This window comes from Macrosteles quadrilineatus, unplaced genomic scaffold, assembly GCF_028750875.1.
Source record: "Macrosteles quadrilineatus isolate MER2022 unplaced genomic scaffold, UCM_ALF_1.0 Scaffold_3__2_contigs__length_128488019, whole genome shotgun sequence".
Classification (NCBI taxonomy): domain Eukaryota; kingdom Metazoa; phylum Arthropoda; class Insecta; order Hemiptera; family Cicadellidae; genus Macrosteles; species Macrosteles quadrilineatus.
Genome location: NW_026542596.1, coordinates 26867882 through 26891065, shown reverse-complemented (window position 1 = coordinate 26891065; position 23184 = coordinate 26867882). Strand labels below are relative to the sequence as shown.

At 36.0% G+C, this 23184-nt stretch overlaps 1 protein-coding gene across 1 annotated transcript; it reads left to right on the top strand.

Moving 5' to 3' along the window:
* Positions 1-3385: 3385 nt before the first annotated feature.
* LOC128989680 (protein bowel-like) lies at positions 3386-22982 on the top strand. Its single transcript, XM_054411668.1, has 2 exons — positions 3386-4237; positions 20911-22982. Exons 1-2 carry the CDS (start codon positions 3534-3536, stop codon positions 21284-21286), a joined length of 1080 nt encoding a protein of 359 aa, XP_054267643.1. The 5' UTR covers positions 3386-3533; the 3' UTR covers positions 21287-22982.
* Positions 22983-23184: the final 202 nt, after the last annotated feature.

Here is a 23184-nt window from a genome sequence, read left to right as displayed (position 1 = left end):
CTTTGCACGGCTGGACACGCCGCCCGGCGGCCATCACGTGAGAAAGCTGCAACACTAGGAAGTGTACCAACTCATTATATTAGCCACTCTGGACTAACCACCTGATTTATACCTCGGCACTCCTGTGTCCACTTTCGTAATTCGTCTCCGATTTGCTCTTGAAGATGAAGTGCTATAGCATTACTTCTTGGACGAGAACGTCTGCTCCAATTTGAATTCTCCTACACAGATCCAGAAAAAGAAGAGAATGATCCAGTGTTTCAGCATTTATTTGGCATAAAAACGTCTACTCCAATGCCAGTTCTTCCACAGATGAGATGAGCTTTTTAACCTAATTTATTTTTCACGTGATGCCTTCAAATTCTTTCGCGTACGTTCACTCACAGCTTCCGTCGAATTTTCCTTGGATAATAATCTTGTTTTGCTTAGCTTTCTAAATGAGGATTCATATTAATACAGTGGGACCTCGATAAGAAGACCCTCAACAACAAGTCACCCTTGATAACAAGTGTCATTTTCAAATCCTCTTGAACTTATTTTACCCCAAATCACATGTTATTGCAAACCTCAATAAGGAGTCACCCTTGATAACAAGTCTTATTTAATAATCCCCTCGAGAGTCTTGTTATCAAGGTTCTACTGTATATAAATTTCTTACAGCCGAGTGTGAGATTTTACAAGGCATTTCCGGTTTTTTGGACGGATCGTCTACTCTAATTTAAGTTATATACAGATGAACGTGTACCCCTTATGAGGAGTAATAGTTTTATCGTGGCGGACAGGCTTTCATAAACGTTATGCCTTGACAATAATGTGCCTACATTTGATACGTCCGTAAATTATTCCTTGGATGGTCAAGCTTGTAGCTTTGTTTCCATTACGAAGACGCCTACTTTTTCATATGCTATTTTGCAGACGAGCACTTGAGCACCCTTCGGTACGGATTAACAAATATCATCCTTTGATGAGTTTGCCTTCAATGCAGTTGAACTCTCTCGATTTCAACCTCATATTATATAAGTATGTTCGGAACAGCTTTATCTGTGAAAGTGCGCGTAAACCGTTGGTTTTTGTCAAAGAGCTTGCAGCGTGTAGTAGGCCTATAAACAAATGAGGAAAAAATCTTTCCATTGGCATTATTTTTAAACAATTTTGTCTGCTATGCTAGGAAAGTAATCTTCTAGAATCATCTTATACTGTATATTAAAAACTTTTGCAAAACTTATGACAGCTAGCCTGACCATACTACTGGACCGAATCAAACGCGGGTTGTACAAAAAGAAAGGTTATCATTCCTATATGTGCAGGTTTTATTTGTATTTTCAGAATATTTATGTTAGTTGGGTAAAAAAATTGAAATTCAACTTTTCTTATGAAGATTTAATATGGGGCTAATTTTATATATTAATAGACAAGCATGTTTATTGAAAATCTTTTTTTCTCAACTCCTATGCATCGCAGGGAAAGCTACGCATACCGTTAGAAGGATATTTTCCTATAGATCTGCAGAATCCCTTTATAAATTAAAATAGGCTCAAAAATAAGCACAAAAAAACTATTAAAAAAATTAACATGGGCCTTATAGGTTTTCATGTTAGTGACAAAATAACAACAAAATATAAACACAAAATCCAAACAAATGGAAGAAATTCCAATCACATGTTTACATTTACAGCGTGGGGTGAAAATAGAGAAGTTTGCACAATACATACTTTTCGTCGAGTTTTCGACCACGGGGCGAGCTCTAGTTCTTGCTAATATGATTATATTTTCTAAATGGTTATTTTCAAACCAGCGAATTATGTTTAATTGTTTTACTTCTATAAATTATGTTGACAGTTGCCTCTGGTGCAATTCTTTATGTATTGCAGTCTTTTTTCTCCTGCTCTAAGGCAATGTCATTGATTATACATTTCCCCCTAGCGAAGATGAATTATCAATGGTAAAACCAGGTTTACCCATCGGAGATATAATACTACTGTTATGAAAGTACTGCAGTCCTTTAGTCTAAATGGAACTCTAACGGTTCGGTTGAAGGAAACCTTCTTGAATCCTCCTTGTTGCTTAGCTCCTTTTAAGCTATTCTTGGAGTATGGCTTCATCTTTAAAAAAAAAAAAAAAACAGTCTTCAGATATATACTGAGACGAGACATACAATAGCACTTGGTTCCGCTACTTTGATCGTCTAGTAACTACTATGTTTTCAATATGGTTTTAGGATACCAAATCCCATTTCTGTCTTTGTTCATTAATTCTAGAATCTCCTCACTTAAAGTGAAAATATCAAAGATTTTTGGGACGAACATGGCCTGATTGTCAGAACAGCACTAAACCCTTGCAGTTATTTAAAACTAATGATGGAGATTGCTTTATTCACACACGTTTTAATGCCTGGCGGAATTTCAATTGAGGATTCAATATTTCTTATTATGCAAATCGATAATTCGTTTTTAAAGTCCCAAGACCGTTTTACAAATTATTGGGAAAGGGGTGCTCTCCTTTTTTCAAACATGATATTTAAATATTAAAACAGCTGTCAATGAAAAGTGACAGTATCTAATTATTGATAATTTATTCCCAAAAATAAATAACCATTTCGGTAGATTCTCCAGTCGTCTAAATGTTCTATATTTAACTACTTTTTGTAAATTGCAATATTAATAATATTATCCTATATATTAATAGGCAAGCAAGTTTATTAAAAACCATGTTTCTCAGCTCGTGTGTATCGCAACGAAATCTACGCATACGTATAGGACGCAAAGAGTCTAGGAAATGTGCAGAATCCCTTTATAAATTAAAATAGGCTCAACATTTAAAAGCCAACATATGAATTTAAAATTAATAAAAAAATAACATGGGCCTTATGAGTATTCATCCTGAATACAAACAGAAAATCAAAACAAAAATTGAAGAAATTTCAATCACATGTTCTATTTACAGCGTCGGGTGAAAATAGAGGAGTCTGTACATTACATATTTATGGCCAAGTTTTCGACTACTGGACGATATCTTTAGTTATTATTCAAATGCATATACAATAGAGAAAACCATTTAAGATGATTCTCTTGTATTCGCCCGATCATATAGTTTTCCATCTTTTATCTACATATATGCCATAATTTTTAATGGAGGTTTACAGTAATCGCTTTGTATACTTGTACACTCCACGTTTCTATCGCCTCCACCAAACCCCTCATCTACCGCAACGCGATCCTGTGTGCCACGACCGTTCAGCCGGCATGGCTGCAAATTCCTTCACGCGTTCTTATGAAGTGTGACCGATTATGTTAGGGTTAAATTAGTGCTGTCATCGCAGCGGCGTCGACGGCTGGTTCTGGCTCGGACTGTACCTCGGCGATGGTGGGGAGCTGCGGCGCGCGGCCAGTACAGCTCTCACAGCGTCCCGGGACACAAGCCCCCCACCCTAGTCATAATAGTGCGCTTGTTTACTTTTGTCGTTTTTCGCGGTCGCGTAGGCGTACATAGTGATTCGACACACTAGTGTGCGATCGGTATGAACAAAGTGTGAAATGGTGTTGGACTCTGGCGTCGGGGATGTGCTCGAGATGCAGCAGGAGAAGACCAAAACGGAGGAAGAGCGGACAGAGGAAGCGGCCACGGAGGTCGGGGTGAGTGAGGAATTGCTGCAGAGATCGCTGCAGAGTATGGCGCTGACGCTGCAGACCGCCATGATGTCGTCGCTGCAGCAAGCTGCACTGTTGCCCCCCAACTCACCCGCGGCTGCAGCGCTGAACCTACAAGCCTTCGAGTCCTACCTGACGCTACATCGCCTCAGCACGACCGTCCAGAGGCCGTCCAGTCCCGCGGCTTCGCTACCGGACGATCTACCCTCTGAGGAGCTCGAGGACGACCCTAGCCTCCTAGAGGACGAGGGTGATGACGACCCCCCTCCCCCCACCGCCACCTCCCCCAACCCCCAGTTCCCGGCGTTCCCCGGGGAGTCTTTCTACCCTTCGCTGCTTCTTTTTCAGCCCGAGGGTTCTAATACGTCAAAAACGGCGACAAAACAAAAAGCGTCTGCACCATCCTCCTCCTCCTCGACATCCACGACTTCGCGACCAAAGAAGCAGTTCATCTGCAAGTTCTGCAATAGACAGTTCACCAAGTCGTACAACCTGCTGATCCACGAGCGCACTCACACGGACGAGCGACCTTACTCGTGTGACATCTGCGGCAAGGCGTTCCGTCGTCAGGACCATCTCAGAGACCACAGGTGAGAACTCTACACCTTATGGGTTTTATAATTCATGCTGCATGATGAACTGTAAATTACCATATCACTTATAAACTAAAAGATAACTCCAGTAGTCTGTATTTGTATAACCTATAGAGATTCTCAGGTTTAACAAAAGACAAATATTGCATAATGGTAGAAAGGAAACATGTACCTACACACACACCCGATAAATCCCTTCACTATCTTCTAGCCATAACCATAAAATCTTTTACTTTGCACGCAGTTACTATAGTTAATGCTCAGAAAAGGTTTTCTAAAACTTAGACAAGATTACGCTTTCTGACAACGTAATTGCCTCAGATAATGAGTGGATGTTATCAAATATGAAAGCCATTTCTGAGCGAGTTCAAACTGCCAACACCACACCAGTTAATACCATCAATGATGCTTTTTGATATAAAGGCTGCTTTTTTATATTAGTTGGCATTTTATTACGGAATTATAAATGTACTAAAGTCATAAAGTAGTATTCATGCTAAATGATAACTTCTACATCTTAACTTCAATTGCACTTTTATAATATTGCATCAGATTTTATACCAAAATAGATAGATTTAGAAACCTAAATAAATCAATTTGATTTCATACCATACGTTTCTAAGAACGTTTTGATGTACGTTAGCTAAATATAGGACATAATTTCGCAATAAGTACTTATTACATTGTTTACAACACACACAGATCATTAACCTTAAAAGTTGTCCTACGGCTACGGTATGTACTAAAACGCTTATGTACATTGATTTGATAATTTACAGTAAAACAAAACTAACACACACACACCAACACATACACATACACAAAATAAAGCACAGTGCAATTATTGTCCCTACATGTCTAGCTATTAAAGTGACTGTAAAATGGCGGTCTCAATAGTAAAGAGGTTACAGCTTCATTCCTCTCGGCCGTTCAAGTCTCTTTCAGCCAACTCCGACGCAAATAACAATGCACTCTTCTAATTTGTCGTGTTACTTCGTATTTCCCGCGAGTTCAAAGTATTCTGAAAGGTACATTCTATGTCATTTTGTTGTTTTTAAGCAAACGCAGTAGGTAGTTTGTGGTTGAGGGCCGATTACACTAAACCTTCCGAAATCGAGGTGAGAGTTGATAGTGGATACAACATGCTTCTTCAATCTCTAGCTAAAACAGCTGATCTTCGATCTTGACAAATTTTATTGTCTTTACTTTATCTTTGCATACATTCGAACTTTAAACATTTGGCGATCAAATTTTCCTTTGTGTTGCTACTTAAGGTTTTTTGTTGTTTTTATCTGTTACCTTTTCATGCAGCATCACAAGATTGCATATAACATTTTGTATCCATGTAACTTATTGTTTTAACTAATTTACATTTCAATCGGTATTTAGCTTAAAACATAGTGCAGAAAATATTGTTTTGTAAGTTTAGTTTTGTTTACGTCAGAACAACTAACACGCAATAAATGCTTCATTTGTGTATGCCACAAGCTTCCCTTGCAGCATAAGCTTTGTGCGTTAATACCTTGTATTTGTAATACGTCTTTACACTTTTCTATATAATACGCATATTTAATATTGACTTACGGTTTTTGTTCATTTAATTTAAATCGGTAAATTAGCCAACAGTTAACAATATTAGGTTTAACCACGACAGTTTTTTTAAGTAGCCGTTTCTGTTCAGTTCTTACAATTGAAAAGTTTCACATAACAGCATTGTTTACTTTCATAACATCATAGCTTTACTTAACAACACGGGTAACAGACCAATGAGGTTTTAGGATTGAGAGAGAAGAAGTAAAATTTTAATGCTTCGAACTTCAACTTATCAGCTGTTTACCAATTTAATTGTTAACGATTGGTGCAATTAGTAATTGGTACAATGAGGTTATAAACGAAAAGATAACCTCTCTAAGAAGTTTTGAGTAGTGATTATTAGTAATTAAAAACCGGTCGTAGGTAAAGTAGTGGACGCAACTCGAGTAAATAGTGTAAGCAACTAACCACTGACATTTGATTTGAGTGGTACACGTATCCTGATGTAAAATCAGAAGCTTATTTTTATGTCCCTTTTATGTTGGTGACGCTTGAGTGCGCTGGTATCCAATACATGCTTTCTCATTATTTACTGTATATTTCACGATTATGTCTTTACCCTTTCGTTATAATACCAGAGCACAAGCGGTAGTTTTTAAGTGGACCATCTTATTTTCTTTGAGCAGTAATAGGTTGGTAAAATAATAATTATAAAAGAAAAGAAGAGAACCAAGAAGAAAAAGAAGAAGAAGAAGAGAAGAGGCTGCCAACCTCTTAAAAAAATAAAAATGATAAAGAAAAGGACTAACCTAAAGACATAAGCACAAACCACATACATAAAAACCCCTATTTTACTTTTTATAAATCGTTAAACTTAATTAAGAAAATTATGGGTGTGTACAAAGTGAAACATACAGCATAAAGGTTAGGTGAAATTCTATCAAAAGATATACGACATTTCTATTAGAAAACAAACAGAATTAATGTGACTATAATTAACGTGGACGTGGGGTAATGCAAGGGTCCTATCTTGGTCCTATCACTGTATAAAACCAACACTTGGCCCTATCTGATCCAGCTGGTGATGGTTGGTCCTAACAGTAGATCACCTTCACAACATTCCAACGGAGCCGGTCCGATGTTTTAGGCTTACGGATTTACAATTTAATTCCGACTTTGTTTTAGAATTGTTACTGTATAACAAATGTATAGGTGTTTTTTTAAGAATACGTTTTTGATATTGCAATGTGCATTAATAAAATCTTTAGAGCGTTTTTGTTTTTCGAGTATGTTTACACGAATCCGTTTTCTTTTTATGAACGGAACAGTTAACTGGTATTTTTACTTGTTTACTTTGACCTGTTGTTAGGCTGCATAATTAATTGATAGCGGTTAATTATCCAGGTCAACAATCAACCCCACTTGGAATCCAATATGTTTTAAGGACTTAACGTTAATTGGCCATTGACTATCAGAATTTTGGTAAATTTAAGAAAGTTGTGTTTTGAGTGATTTTAGAATACGTTAAACAAATATGGTATATTTTTCTGTTCGTATAGTAACATTGCTGTAAACAGTAACCAACTTTTAATTTGATTCCAATTCTAAAGTTAAATCGCTCAAATTTGTATACCACTGGGATAAAACAATCGTTCAATACCTAAAAATGTAAAATTATGTGAAAATGCTTTTTCAATACACTATTATGTTTTTAGCCGTTTTACATACGTCAATAATTGGTGGCTCCAAGTTACGTTTTGCTGACCATGCCAGCTATCATCGTTATTTGGGGGACGAGCAGGTTTTTAAATCCCTAGAGCCGCAAAATCAGCTGAACACTTACTTTCTTAAAACATGAATGCATATTAAATACACAATCATTGTCCATAGAATTGTAATACAATTGTTTTACTGTCACCGCTGCCTAGCAACTGTTTATTATTATTTTTGCTGGTTCCTCAAATTATTTCTTCACATAACCTTAAAGTTGTAGTTGGCTTGACTATCAGTGTGTACTATTATTGTGGTGAAATGTGGTAATAGGGTATAGTTTGTTGAAAAATAGCGTTCCTACCACGGACCGAAATGGCTTTGCAGCTCTCGATCGTTTCAAATTCTCGACTTCATCTCGAACTGAAAAACTATCTCGAGCCCGCAAAACCTTATTTTCGGCCCTAGGTACGAAATATTCTATTGTCAAATGGGTAAATCCTATAAATGTGTGAAGACAAACTTTGTTAGATTTGTTGTTGATTGAATCTCAGAGAGCATTTTTCTGGACGGTCCATTCTGGAATTAGTGTTGCACGTGTCCTAAGTGAGTTTTAATGTATTTTTCCAAAGTATATGTGTAAAATGTATTCCGTTTTGTTTCACGACCCAGTGTAACTACTGCGCCGCCGTTGTATCGCACGCTGCGCAGACCTGAGTCAACTACGCCCAGTCAATACCGGCGCATTAGCACCTAACCTATTATTTGGCCGTGGCAGGAAGCCATTTTTTGCCGCCTTGTTTCCGGGTTCTTAGAACCCAGAACACCAGATTGATTTTTAATAGCTAACTTTGTTGAGTTTTCCAATATGATATAGGCCTACTTGCAGTTGTATTTTAACTGCCTGTCTTTCACAATAGAATTGGGAATACGGTTCAGGATACAAGAAATCAACAGATCTTTGAACAACTTACAATTTGTATCAGCTCCGTTCTACACTTATCCTCACTTATATTTGTATAGTTTAAAGTGCACTGTATGACCGTTTTATTACAAGAACCAAACTATCGTATTATTGTTTTATTTTTATTTTTAATATTTTAAATATTATTATACTCTTGTATCATATTTATTTACCTAAAACGCAAAGCTAACAGCTGTATCGATGGTAATTTCTATTTTGCAACAACCTGGTTTGTAGGTGAGGTCCATTAATTAATACAGTTGAATAATTAGGGTATCCAGGACAGAGAATGTAGCCCTTGTTTCCACAAGACCATTTCACACTTTAAAAAATAAAATAAAAATATACAAAACATCGTACTAAAGTTTTCTATTTACAATGCTTCGCCACGTTTATTATTAACGTGCGGTGTTTTCGATGTTCAATAATAATCTGTAAATTATAAATAAAAAGTAAAAAATACCCCCAGTTTAAACACTATTAATAAGTGTACAGTCACTTAGTTGAACTTAAACTACTCTAAAAATAACAACGTTGGATTCATCTGTTAAAACGAATTAATAATTTCGATTTAAGGACAAGTTCAAATGAAAATTTGCAGTGGAAGTTTGCACATATCCGTACTTGATTTGGCATGTTATAGTATAAATATATGGCCCTACGTATAATACACAAATATGGACTCTAATAGGGCAAATGGTCAATTGTCATGTTATAAAGCAAACCTTACATAGAATAGATTGGGCAGGTTTTCAGCTAGAATTGCTGCAACAACGGTACCTGCTTTGTCTTTACAAAATCTATATGAATAATTTTCAAACACTTAATGGGGAACATTAAACTTAATAACAGCAAAGTGTTTAAGTTTAGAAAAAGGCTATTCAGCACAGAAGAGAGAGTATTTGGTGTGCTTATAGTATAACTTTTAGAAATTTGTATTTAATTCGATCAATGAAACATTCATTGTAGCATAAATCATTTTAGGCTAACATTATTTTGCCATTACTTAAACTAGATTTCTTGAAGAAACCTCTCATTTACACATCGCTGTGTATACAAATTAAGGGGGTTTTTGTTCATTACAAAACTTGAGTTTTTGGAACCTGATATAGGAGGTTTGTTCTGAGGAATGATATTTGCTAACACACTAAATTGCATATACAGTAAGAGTGTTGTGAATTGTAAATAAAAACATGTTTGTTTTAAGTTTTACAGAGACGGTACTTTAAAAAAATCAATAATTAAGTAGTTTTATTTTGTTTAAATAATGATTTTCATTTGTCTTATATAAGCGAATGAAGATATTTTGTAACACCTAAAATCACACTGGTGTCATTGCACTATCGAGCACTTTACTAAACAATTAATTTGTTTCTTAAGGGAATTGAACATTTAAAGTAGTTAAAAGTCTAAATAATTTGTGGGCACTTTCATGTAGGAATGCTGTTGTAAAAGTCCCAAAGTATCGGTATTCTATTATATTATATATATTGAAGAACTCTGCGCCTTAGTTTCTAATACCGCGTGACCTATTGATGCTTCTATCTAATTCTTCTATAAGGTTTAGTTGGACTAATTTTACTGCAATGGGCAATTAATTACATAGACAGTTATAGGGCTAAAAAATCATAGTAAATGTAAGATTATACAGGGTGTTTCACGTGAACCCTGACAAACTTCTGGAAATGGTTCAATGGATCAAAATAGGAAAAATGTCCAATAACCATAGTTTCTAAAGTCACTAGTTTTCTATCAATTTACGTATTAATACGCATTGTTATTTTATGTTTTCAGCGTATCTGTTAAACATTTGACCTCTAGTTGGCATAGATTGAAAAGTTGGCAAGGTATTTAAAAAAAAACTGGCATTGATAGATAGAATAATAAATTTGAAAGAGATGTCGTTACTATTTTATGCAAACGTGTTAGGTGTGACTGAGAAAAATTTATTAAAAAATCAAATATTTTCGAAAACATAAAACCAAAAAAATATATTTTTTTACAGCTCTTCATATTGAAATCAAACAAGCTTCTGGCCTGCAACTTTACCAAAAGTTGTAGAATTTAATGGAGAACAAGGACATATGAATTTATGTATTCCTTTTATGGGGATTATTTTTGTTGATGTCTAAAATATTGTAAAGTATCAAAAAATGTTTAACCTAAGTGATAAAGAAATCAAAAATATATATTTAGCTTATTTTTAAACAAATCTTAATGAAAGTTATATGGGTAGGGTATAAGTTATAAGGTATATGGGTCCTCCTGGTAGAGCACTTTTGTATAATTGCGTAAAATTTCCTTCTTTTTCATTTTTAATGGTAGAAAACAACCATACTAACTTTCCTATGTAAGGATAAAATAAAATACGATAGCTCGCATAATTTGAACATATATTATTACAACTTTGTATATGACTTCTTTTAGTTGAGGACTACAGGATTATGGTCTAAAATCTCCAGTTTTACACTTTTGTTGCATTAAACATGCTTACTCCCATCCTCTTCTAGGGTAAATAATTAGTTTTTCCTACTTTTATTTGGTGTAACCCCTAGATAAGAAAATAAAAAATTATATTTCAAAAAGCTTTTTATGATTAGATAGAATAATAAATTTCAAAGAGATTTCATTACTACTTTGTACAGAAATAAAGAGAGCGGAAAAGAATTAACAGATACACTGAAAAGCTAAAAAAAATAAGTATTAAAGAAAACGATTGATTTTAGAAACTAAGCTTACAGGACATTTGTTCTGGTTTTTACCCAAGGAACCATTTCCCGAAGTTTGTCAGGGTTCCCGTGAAACAACCTGTATACATCGATGGAAAATACTTATACGATTTATGGATGCTGTTGATGTTAAATTCCAAAACATTTTAACTCACAATTAAATAATTATTTTCAACCCATTAAATTCACCACCCCAGGTCGTATTTTTACCTAACACCCATTACAATAAACTACCAGTTCCGTGCGTTACAATACAGTTAATAAACTGTTTGTGTCTGTTTCTACTCCAGTGCTATCTATGCATGAATCTATAATTATAAAAGAGGAAGTTTGTATATATATTTGAACGTTATGGACTCCAAACCCGCTTGACAGATTGTAAAGAAACTTTCAGGCATTATTAAGCATTATTCAAGGATGGTTTGTGTGAAGTTTGGTGCAGATCCGTCAAAAGGGCTCCGCCCCAGTGGTTCTGGAGTTTCCCATGTTAACCTTATGAGTATTCATATTTAAATTGAATTAAAGAATCTTAACAGCTGTTTCAACTAAACAATTTGATTCAGTGATGATCAATAGCATTAAAAGGTAACAAAATGTACAAATAGGGTGCAGCACTATTAATTGTCTAAATTTATGACAACAGTTGCTAATTTCAACCAAGCAGCTTTGATACAAAATTAGAACTTTCAAATTAGGATTGTTTACAGTTATGTTTATGTTTTCAATTTAATAAATAATTGTTGATAGTGTGTGAATAAGAAGTTTAATTTTTTAAGGTTGTAATTCATTAACTTATTGACTTTCTTGGTTCCAAAATCAAACGGGGTGAAGCCCGTGGGTAACAGCTAGTTAATCATAAACTTAGTATAGGGAAAGCTGTCTCAAATCTTTATTGATATAAGCTACCCTTCCCTTTCGCACCAAAGTTGAAGCTAACTACAGTACATACTAGCCTAGTCCCAAACTTCTGGCTCAATCACGTAGGAACTGTATTCTTGATATCGCTTAGAAAGACTTGTACAATCTTCAGCAGAAACGTATCAGCGCGGGACACAGCTGTTAACAGATACGCAGGCCAGATAAGGCGAGGCAGATGTAACAGTATACAGCTGTTACAGCGCATGCCTGCGCACCTATAACCCGCGCCTGCGCCACGTTCCAGGCGAGTTCCCCATTCCACACTCGCCGTATAATATTTCCCGAGTTTACTGGTCGTGACATCAAGTAGATGATTTACACGGTTTGGCGACGGTGTGACAGTCGGGTCGGGTTACTCCCTTGAGGTTTATTTTGTGGGTTCTGTTGAAGCTTGTTCACCGAGGTAAAGATCTCAGGGATTCTGGAAAGTTAAATTTGGAAGTTATCTAACTTAAAAGTTTATGTTATTTGTGCTACCCTCCGAAAGTTCTTTTATTTTATCAACTACAGCTCTTTCGTGCTGCTGAAAGTGGAGCACATCACATCCTTAGGCTAGAAGGCTTTCCTCAGAATAAAACCATTTTGGTTTACTTATAGTACAACAACCGAGTTACAAAATGCAGCTAGATGTATCAATGACACGGAAACGAATAGGAAATCGAGACGCTGTAAAGTTGTTATGTTGTTACCAACTAAGGGAATCAGTTCATAAACATATGGCTGAATGTATGTATAATCCCAATATCCCCTATTCCTCTAGTTCTAATATACTTTGTACAATGTCAATCCATAAAGCATCCCATCTTGATTAAATTAGATTCAATATCAACTTTCCATAGTGATGATGTTCGTGAAGAAGACAATGAGATTTATTTTGCTGATTCTGTAACTATCGATGTTCATATAAGATTCTCCAATATTCTAAAGATATTGGGGATTGAAGGTTCAAATGTATGTAGTTTTTCTTCATAGATTCTAAAAGATTTTATCCTGATGAAATTTTGATGTCGTCTACGTTTAATGTTCCTGCAGCAGTAATCCGTAGAGAAGACTGGTTATAAAGATTCTGTATATGGTGTTATTCACCAAGGTAAAAATGTTAGAATGTCTGTAAAGCCAAAACTGGAATCGATTAAATTTATATATACGTTATTCTTTTCCTACTGAGGATGTTCGTAAATTAGACAGTTAATTTCAATTTACAGATTACCCGGATCCCGATAGCTTCCCCAGATACCCTGGAAGCTTTTTTTGGGTTTGGAAGGTTTCAAGGGATTTTGTGACTAAAATCCTGTAAACAGTGTGATTTGTATAACTTTAAATGTTCAATGTCCATCCCAATGATAACGGTATAAGGCTTGTTCGGGGCGTTTAGTTAACAATGTCTAGGTGTCTAAAAACCCAACATTGGAGATGTACACGTGGATATGTCGTTTAGTGTGATTGAGGACCTTAAATCGTCCACCCAGGGAAATATTTATTAGCTTTTGCAGGTTGAATCTTACCGAAGTAACAAATGTAGTTTACAAATGTCAGGTCGGATTGACGCCATACTCCTCTAAGCTAACTTGAAAATAAAAATTCTGTGCAAATCCTTATATTACCACCAACTAAAGGACTAACAATCACTACTCAAAACCTCTAGGAGAGTTTGGTTTTGTTTATAATCACTCATTGCCAAATGTAATAAGCTGGTAGGCGTCCGGTAAAAACTCATTACAGTATTACAGTAGTACGTAATGAAACCCCATTTGACTAAACTCGAGGTCCATATGTTTTCCGTGCTAAATCCTTGCGTGGGAAGTTCGTTAAAACATTAACGATAATAGTAATTAAATCGCATTAGTAGCGATTAATAGTAATCTAATTTACTTCAATATGGCTATTTGAAGTAAGCACTCTACAAAATAACGGTTTTGCCTTCAATATTTTGTCCTACAACCTGAAGATGTGTGACAGCGGCATGAAACAGCTGTTGTGGTTTCTAACATGTCGGCCTTAGTCACTAACAAGACTACAAGATCGCGCCACTCATCCTACACTCATCCTTCACTCATATTTGGGTTAAAATACGCACATAGTGGCGTCCCCATCTTAAATAATTGATAATTGATAATTGATAAAAAAAACTACAGTACATCACGGATCTATTTACGCTAAACGTTACATAAACCATTTTATATTACAATATAAAGATGGCTAAGGCCCAATAGAAATATTTTCGATACGTGAGACTAAATCAGTGTTCACTTCATCGTAACTGTTTTACTAGTGTTTTCTTAGTCCTATAATGGTCAGCGTTTTGAACTGTTCCAATTATAAGAGAAACACATTTTTACTTACACGGGTAGTCATGATGGTTGTATAGACGAGCGTGTTTTTTTTTTCTTCATTTAATGATCCCGCTGTTCGGATCAGTAAATGGGCGTTATTGTGTCGCAGCTCGCAGCGGTTCACCCTTTCTTTGCTTGATAGTTAATTCAACCATTGACTTTATCAACTCGCCTTGAGGGTAGGTGGATGAGCAAATTCAAGATTAAAAGAGGCCGTCAAAATACTGTACCGTAAAAATACTGCTCAAACAATAATAAAAATAAATAGAGAATCTGTCTAGGGTTTAGCAATACCATAAACTCCCTGGTACCTCGACGGCCGCTCCCTCTAGCAGGATATCCACACCGGAGGTCCGTGTAAGACAACTCACCCGTCGAGACATCAACGTGTTCCGATTTACGGGTCTCCGAGTCTTTCCAATAAAACCCAAGTTAATGCGCAATAACGCCGCGGGTCGCGCTCTAATCGCAACATGGCGGCGACAGCTTCATCCTCACTTCCTTCCATATTAATTTGTTAAATTAGTAAGAGCATCTTCGAATGATAAGAATAATTTGTTTGAATTAATTGATTAATTTGACAACATAAACCACTGTTCATATGTTTTGATTGGTAACAATCTTCCTCATAAATTTTCATTGATGCCGGTTGTTGGAAAGTATTTTAAATTCAAATACCAACAAAGGAACCAAAAATATATCTGAACACTCATTAGCTTCACCAAGGTGCAAAGCCAAACCGTACCATTTTATTGATGAACTGTTTAAGAAAGTTACACGTGCAATAAACAGCTGTTAAAGATATTCCTTCCTCAGACACTCATGAAATGGTTCGTGTCCTACAATAGTCCTACATGTACTTGGAGGACCAGCGGAATTTGCTTGTTGTACAGATTTTATACTGCTGTAGTTCAAACAATAATAGTTCTCTAACGATTGTTCCTTTTGATATTTTCAATAGTTTAGAATCTTGTTTTGAATCTTCGTGAGATAGCCTGATTGTTGAACTTGTGAAAATGTAGGCAGAAGGTGCGCATGTGCTGCAACAATCTGGACAAGCAATGGTTCTATTTTAGCTTGTCTCGTAAATAGATGGCTGCAAATGCTGTAACACACATTCGAAACATAGGTCAGTATTTTCGCCAGTTCCTCCCGAAGCCCCCCGAAGACTAAGATTTGATAGTCTACTTTCACCGTGGAAGCCTCATTTCTAGTTTTGTTGCAATATTGATATGAATATTACATTGATCTACTGACCAACCAAGTAGTTTTAAACGCCGTACAAATTTAAAAACTTTTCAGTAGGTGCAGCAAAGTTAATTCGTTATCGGCTATCTATCGACGCGCATTTATTAGACTGAACATATTTTATTTGGTATATTTAATAAGTATTAGGAGTATATTAGGTATATTACTATATTAGTAGTATAAGGACCAACAGCGTCTAGAAATGTTACCTAGCTATAGTTCGGCCGCTTAGAAAGCGACCTCCTCCAGTATTGGTTTAGCATTAGCGCGCAGGTCGTTTTCTAAGCGGTCGAACTATAGTGTTACTAAGCATCTACAAATGGGATTCGATTATAACATTTGGATTGTACCAGAGTAACTCACATCAGTGATCATCCTTAAAAAGGGGATCGTATTTTATGACAATCAGTTGTAACTGGATTTGCGTAGATTCTTTGAGTTGTGTTGTAATTATGTCATGTTGGATTACTTCCTACAGATTACTACCCAATGTTAATGTTATTTAGAGACAGAAAGTGCCCCACACATAGTCAGATTAAATAAGTAGTTGATCATGTTTTGTTTGACTTTATTTTGAGTGATTTTAACTGACATATCTGCAAGTGTGCAGGTTTTACGCTATACACAGACATGCACAAATGCTTCTACTTTGCGCCAATGAGTAACCACAGATAATCGCACAGTTCTAAATCGTTCCGGGCCAAGATAGCGTTTTCCTTCTATAGTTTCTGCTCTTCTCCTCTTTTTACCACGAAAATATATACCCTTCTTGCTTAAATCGAGGGATATAGACATTTTTCAGAATCGATAAATTTAATTGCCCTCACATTCGAAAGTAAAAAAACTCCTATAATTTAATTGGAAAATGTAACCAGCTTAAGCCTGATGCGACTCGTGTCGGTTAAGTTGAAGAGTGAACAACCTCCGATCCAAATTTTGAACGAGATAAAGCAGGTGAACGATTATATAGCACATTACTGGTTTTAGCTGAAATTACTAGCACACATTTTGTACGTACTGTTTTGTGTATAAGCAGTTAACCCAAGTAATGTCAGAGTTCAATTAATCCGCTGATATCTGAATAATGCTCATATTAACCATTCCTATAATGCATTATACAGTAAGGTCCTTTGAACTGGATAGATACTGTATCACTTTTGCTGTCTCACTAAAACATTTGTTAAAAACTGCATACATTTGTCCATACTATACTTTTGTGGTTCCAAACTTTAGTCCTTCGAGCCACATACGATACATACATGATAGCTGACGCCATATGCTTTTCATACGTACGTACTTTTAGTTTAAACCATCACAGTGTATTTATTGTAGTTGTACACCGGTACGGCACAGCCACAGGTCCCGAGCAGTGCAGATGTTGAGGCTAATGAAGATGGCGGTGGGGTCACAGGTTACGCCGCGCCGGTTCACACACATGGCCCCCCGGCTACTCACGATAATTACATTTTATGCGCTTATAAATCAACACGTTATGATTCGGAGCCGAGACTCTAAAGCGCATGATTGTTTCTGGCCCGACTTGTACAAAATGCTCACTATATTTACTCTCTGTGTACCTCGAGGCCCGTAACTGTGGACAGTCCGGTTAAATTACAATGCATCACTGCGATGCCCTTTCGGCCAACTTTCTACATTCCTGAAGGATGAGTGTGCGATGCAGTTTGTGTAGGGATTTATCGATCAATTTACTTTGGCCTTTCGTTTTCTTCAGTGTGTAGAGTTGCTTGTTAAACTGATTCAGATAATTCTGCGTTGTTCAAAATATTTCAGCTACAGAACTGAATGTAGAGTACTGTAATGCAGGAGAACGCTCTCTTAGTTAGATAAACACATAACTACACATTTATCCATATTGCAGGAAAAAAACCTAACTCCATACATGCCAGAAGTGAACCAAATATCATCAAGGTCAGTCGTTTACCTTTAAGAAACCCCTTCGGCTAAGAACAACAAACTAATAGATGTTGAATCCCGGAGGTAACGAATATGCCGTTCTGGGTAAATAGCATTTGCTTTGCAGTATTAAAATTTAAAATTTTGTATACAGATATAAAATTTATCTCTGAGATCAGAAATTTACAAACAGTTAGAGCAAGGCCTTTCAGTTGAGAACAGCTCGATAGTTTATTATTGCATGCCACTAAAATTTAAAGCCGCACAAACAATGTTAAATCTCTGAGGTGAAAAAGTACAATAAATATCTAGGAAGAAAACTGTAAAATAGCTTTGGTTTAAAAAGACATAATGTTAATTCCTCAGTAAGTTCAATTCAGAATCGCAAAAATCACCCAAAACATCATGTCATGTTAACCCGAACAAAATTTAGCTAACGACGGCTCAACAGATTCAGTAAGTTCGGCGATGGAAGCATCGTTAGCAGGAAAGGTTCGATTGTAATTGCTGCGGCGTTGAACTGATTCGAATTTTCGGGTTTATTGGGCAATTGACGGGTAAACAAAGGGTATAAACAGCGGGTATAAACAAGTTTTATTGGGCGAGGCGCAGGCGGTAGGTAGGGCCATATAACCGCGCCGTACCGGGAACTGTTTAACACCCGCTATCAGCTGATGTGCCGCCCGCGCCTCTACCTCATTGGTGAGGTTGTGAGGTTGTTGTAGAAGTGACTAGACTTTATCACTTTATTATCTTCATTAGTCCATGAAACTCCTAACTTGGTTATCTGGTTTTCTTAAGGCTGTGGAAGGACGTGTTCATATTAATCTAAAGAGTTTTTTACCATACTTACCATTGTTAGTTTATTGTCCCTTTGTATACTGAAGCGCCTCCATGTATACAACAACAAGATGTAGACAATTTTTGTATTTAAATAAAACATAGTTGAATGAGCCATCCACAGAGTACTTCTGTCAAAATTATATTTTCTCCCTAAAGTTTTGACATAGTTGATGTGACGTAAAATATACTGTGGTTTACAATAAGTTTTAGTTTCAATTATTTGGCTTCGTTAAAAAAATTTTATTTCCTACAGAAATCGTTAATAGACAGCTACGAGCTCTGTTGTTGGTTTTTATTGTAACAAGTATCATCAATAAACATTGAATGGGATGAGTAACGCGAATAGAATAAAGATACAACAAGAAGAGTATTCACTATCAATAGTCAAGAGCCTTACTTACTTTATATTAATCGTAAATAGCTCTGTCTGTTAGTTAAACTTTCAATCTAAATACCGCTACTTATCCATTTATAAGACCTTATGACTCTGACAAGCAAGAAGGCTACGCGTTCATTCTTGTTTTCTTTCAAATTTCACGACATAACAAATAAACTCTGATCATTAACCAACATACAAAGTTAATCATCATAACTCCTAGTTACAGCTAGTTATTATAACTACTTAATTGATTTACATCCAAAAATGAAAATTGTATTAATGAATGGTTACAATAAAACGGTGAACTGATGTTTACGTATAATTTAAGTGCTTTTAAAAAAAGGTCTTCTCCAGTGTTAGGTCGTGTTCGTAACTACATTAAGGGTTATTACGCTATTAAGTTATTACATAAATTTTAATTTAACACATAACCGGGGTTGTCGGTAAGTAAAGCCAAGCCCGGTATAGCTTAATACCGGGAACCAAATTTTTAATTTCATGAAATATTTGAAAGCATGAGTGTAAGTAATATGTATGTAAGTGAATGTTGAAGACTATAATAAAACATCAAGGAGGAGTCAGAGTATTTGATGTTCGGTATCAAGTGTATTTGGTTTATACGACCAAGCCCCAAACAAGGCTAGAAATAAACCGATAAACATTGGTTTTGGAAATGGTTTCAATCAAGATTTCCTCTGGATCGTAAACCTCTAGATTTAGACATACAAGAGGCGACAACAGGCGGCGGCGGTCTCCCGTGGTCCGCGATATATAGTTGATTGTAACTTATTATATACGTACGCAGAACGTATCACTAATGTCGACTGCTGATTTTGGCAGCGCTCGTAAAGAAACCTGACCTGAGTACAAGGACTCAAACCTATATTACATCCCGTCTACATAAATGTGATTTTATTTTGTCTTAAAACAGTCTCGTCTACTTACAAACACTAAAGGAAGGGCTGAAAAGCTATAGGATTGATTTGCATTGTACGTGGTAAATTATAGCAAAAGAACCATCGGTCGCCACACAGACCAAGATTCTGAGTTCAATCGTATGTTTAAAAATATGTTATCCAAAACCAAGCCTTGATCCTAATAAGAATAGGTTCAGTTTAAATTTAAAAATAGCAATCTAAAATAAAACTTCAAAGATTATTTAATCTATACATACGTAACAGTAAAATTATATTTACGATTTTTTAGTGCTTGATTCCAATTATGAATAGCTATATAATGTCTGATAAACGGTTTATGTTACCCTGCTTCGTCATGTGGTCCTTTGCAAAATTACAGTGTGACAAAATAATGAAGTTTTCTATTCGCTTAGGGTAGATCAGTCGTTATCATTGTAGAACACATACACAAACACACGACAAAAATACGATAAACGAATATAATACTGAAAAACTGAAGAAAGCTTCATGGCACATCTTCCGGCGTTGCCGCACGTGTCTCCCATGATAACACTGGCCAGTGTCATGCTCGATGATGGAGTCGGGAAATCCATAAACTATAGTCGCGAGTGTACTCTTGCCAAGGACCACTTGACAAAGAAAGGTAAAATAAACTATGTAGGTTAAATTTAGAGATCCAGGGGCTACTACAACTACACCATGAAATTTAATTTTCGTTTCATTTTCTCACTCGTCATTAGCCCCAATGCTTGAGAGTAATAATGATTGGAATGTTCTATTTGGATATTAGTGAAGTGTTAAAATAGAACAATATCCAATTTAGTTTGATTAGGTGTTTTTAGTTTATTGAATAAGATATTTCTCGGAAAAAGAAGTTATTTCCCAAAATAATTACATCGTAGGCTCTCACGGCCGGTATCATTGGAGCCAATGGTAGTTTTTGTAGACCACGTCGTAATTGGAAATTGCTGATGGACGTTTCTATCTTACTAAAGAGACATTCTCAGAGGCTAGACTGACCTGAGGTTTTCTCTTGAAAAGTCTGGTAGCAATCTATGATGAAGAGGTTGACACTGGAAATCACCGTGGATTCTAATTCTTCAATTTGTTTAATACCAAATCAGGAATATTCTTTACTCTGTTGATTGTTCTTAACATCTAACCTCTAATTGTCTTGTGCAGGTACATCCACAGCAAGGAGAAGCCGTTCAAGTGCGGAGAGTGCGGCAAGGGGTTCTGTCAGTCGCGTACTCTGGCGGTACACAAGATCCTCCACCTGGAGGAGTCTCCTCACAAGTGTCCTGTCTGTAGCCGCAGCTTCAATCAGCGGTCCAACCTCAAGACCCACCTGCTCACCCACACCGACATCAAGCCCTACAACTGCTCCGCCTGCGGGAAGGTGTTCCGACGTAACTGTGACCTCCGGAGGCACAGTCTGACCCACAACCTCGGAGCTGTTGCGGAGGCTGCCCCGCTCAGTCTGGAGGCGGCGGCGGCGAGGGACAAGGCGGAGGCTACTCAGTCGGAGTCCACGGTGGCGACTCAAGAGTTGACTTAGAAGTGTCTTGAGTCTATCAATATTTCCAAGGTGATCAATGCCATCATGCAGCTCTCAGAGTCGCCAAGTGACTTGTGAGTTTCCATAAACTCTTGTTGGTTTGGTTAATTTGAGCATTTTAGGGAATTATTTTTATGTAGAATCGTGGGACGAATGTCGTGCTGAGAAAAGTCTTGAGTTCATCATAATTCCTTTCATCATATTAACGGAATGTCGTTGTCACCAAACACCTTTCAGAGTTTTAAGAAGACTTATACCTTAACAAGGACTCTTAAATGAAGTATAATGTTGAACTTATTGAGAGAATTTGCTTGATGAAGAATTGTGTTAAAAAGCATTATATGTCATAGAAGACTTGAGATACAGGAAGGTTCATGACATGTCTCTTTTATATTTTTCTGACATATCATTAACAACCTCTTCCTGAAACAGTATGATTGAACGAAGACATTCGGATGAAATAGAGTACGCCACTGAAGAACACTTCTGGCTGAAACTACGTCATATTTCTCGTTGCTAACTCATTCCCATTTAAGGGTTTATACGTTTGTAAGGTAAAATAAATGGGGCTTCTTTACTTATTTCGTGATGTCTTAATATGAGTGAAAAAATTATACTTACTTCATTAACTAACTGGTTATAGTAGTTCCGTGGGAGTGATAATGACTGCATATATATATACATAAGCTGTAAGGTTTATTCAATATAATACCTTATTGTGTAAAGTTGTTGATTGCAAAGTTTTACTAAAATATCTCTTATATTTAAGTTGTACTTCTTTCTCACTTAAATAGTATATTTTCTGATTTTAATAGTACTAGGAAACACTAGCTATGGAAAATGTTGTAAATGATTGCCAATTATTCTCACAACGTCTCTAAACATAAGACTTTGATTATAATGCTGTGATATTTGGGGCAATCTTTTTATAATTTTGTTTTCATTTTCACCAATGTTTATGTAATTATATTCTGTGTGTTTACTGTGCAGTGGTTAAAAGGTTATTACTGCTTACATGATAAAGTCTTTGTAAAGACATGAGCATGTTACAGTCATAATTTCTGCACAAAGATGTGCTTTTTTTAAGAAAGTGTTGTTTTCTTAATACTAATGAAATTTTCTGAGCTACTTACGAATTTGAGTAAGATGTTGCTTTGAAATTGCCAGGATTTTTCATGTCTGATTACATTTATGCTCTTTAATTGTAGTGGAAAATACCTGTGGCAAGAATACATAGGCGCCCTTCTAACCTTGAACAAAACCAGGTTCTTAGTTAATAATTTAACAATTCTCACATAGATTGTGTTTATATTCATGTCGTTCTCTTAGTTGTATTGTTAGTTAAATAGGTCTGTAAATTATAGCATTTCTAAATATTGTAATAAATATTTGTTTTTGTGCAATCACTTTTTTACGTAAGACTAGAGAGTTTAATAATGTTTTTGCGTAGTTTTAACATGTATTTGACCTTTTTGACTGATCTTTCTGATCTTTTAGATACGTGTAATGTATATATGAAAGGTATCGTTATTAGTTTTAAGTTTGCTGATTCCTTCAATTATGTCACATATGTTCGACACTCGATTGTACAAAAGCTGAATAGTTTAAACTGTAAATGCAGTTTTTATAGTGCCTTTTCTTGTTCAGTATTTTTATACAGGGTGTTCATTTGAAAACTTTCCATATCTGTTGTGTGCAAAGGTAAGGCTTTTAACACTTGTTTGTTCTATTTTCCCCCTAATTTGGACGTGCCAAATCCAATAAAATTATTTTCAATTTTGAAAAATGCCCCAAAAGGGCCCAATTAGGGGGGTAGGGGTGCTTTTTGAGAAATTTTCAAATGTAAACATGGGTTGTGTGATACATCCATTTAAAGGTCTAATGATCCCGATCATTTT

Coding starts and splice junctions, on each gene's coding strand:
- LOC128989680 (XM_054411668.1), top strand. CDS start 3,534: ATGGTGTTGGACTCTGGCGTCGGGGATGTGCTCGAGATGCAGCAGGAG. Junction 4,238..20,910: donor GACCATCTCAGAGACCACAG/GTGAGAACTCTA, acceptor TGTCTTGTGCAG/GTACATCCACAGCAAGGAGA.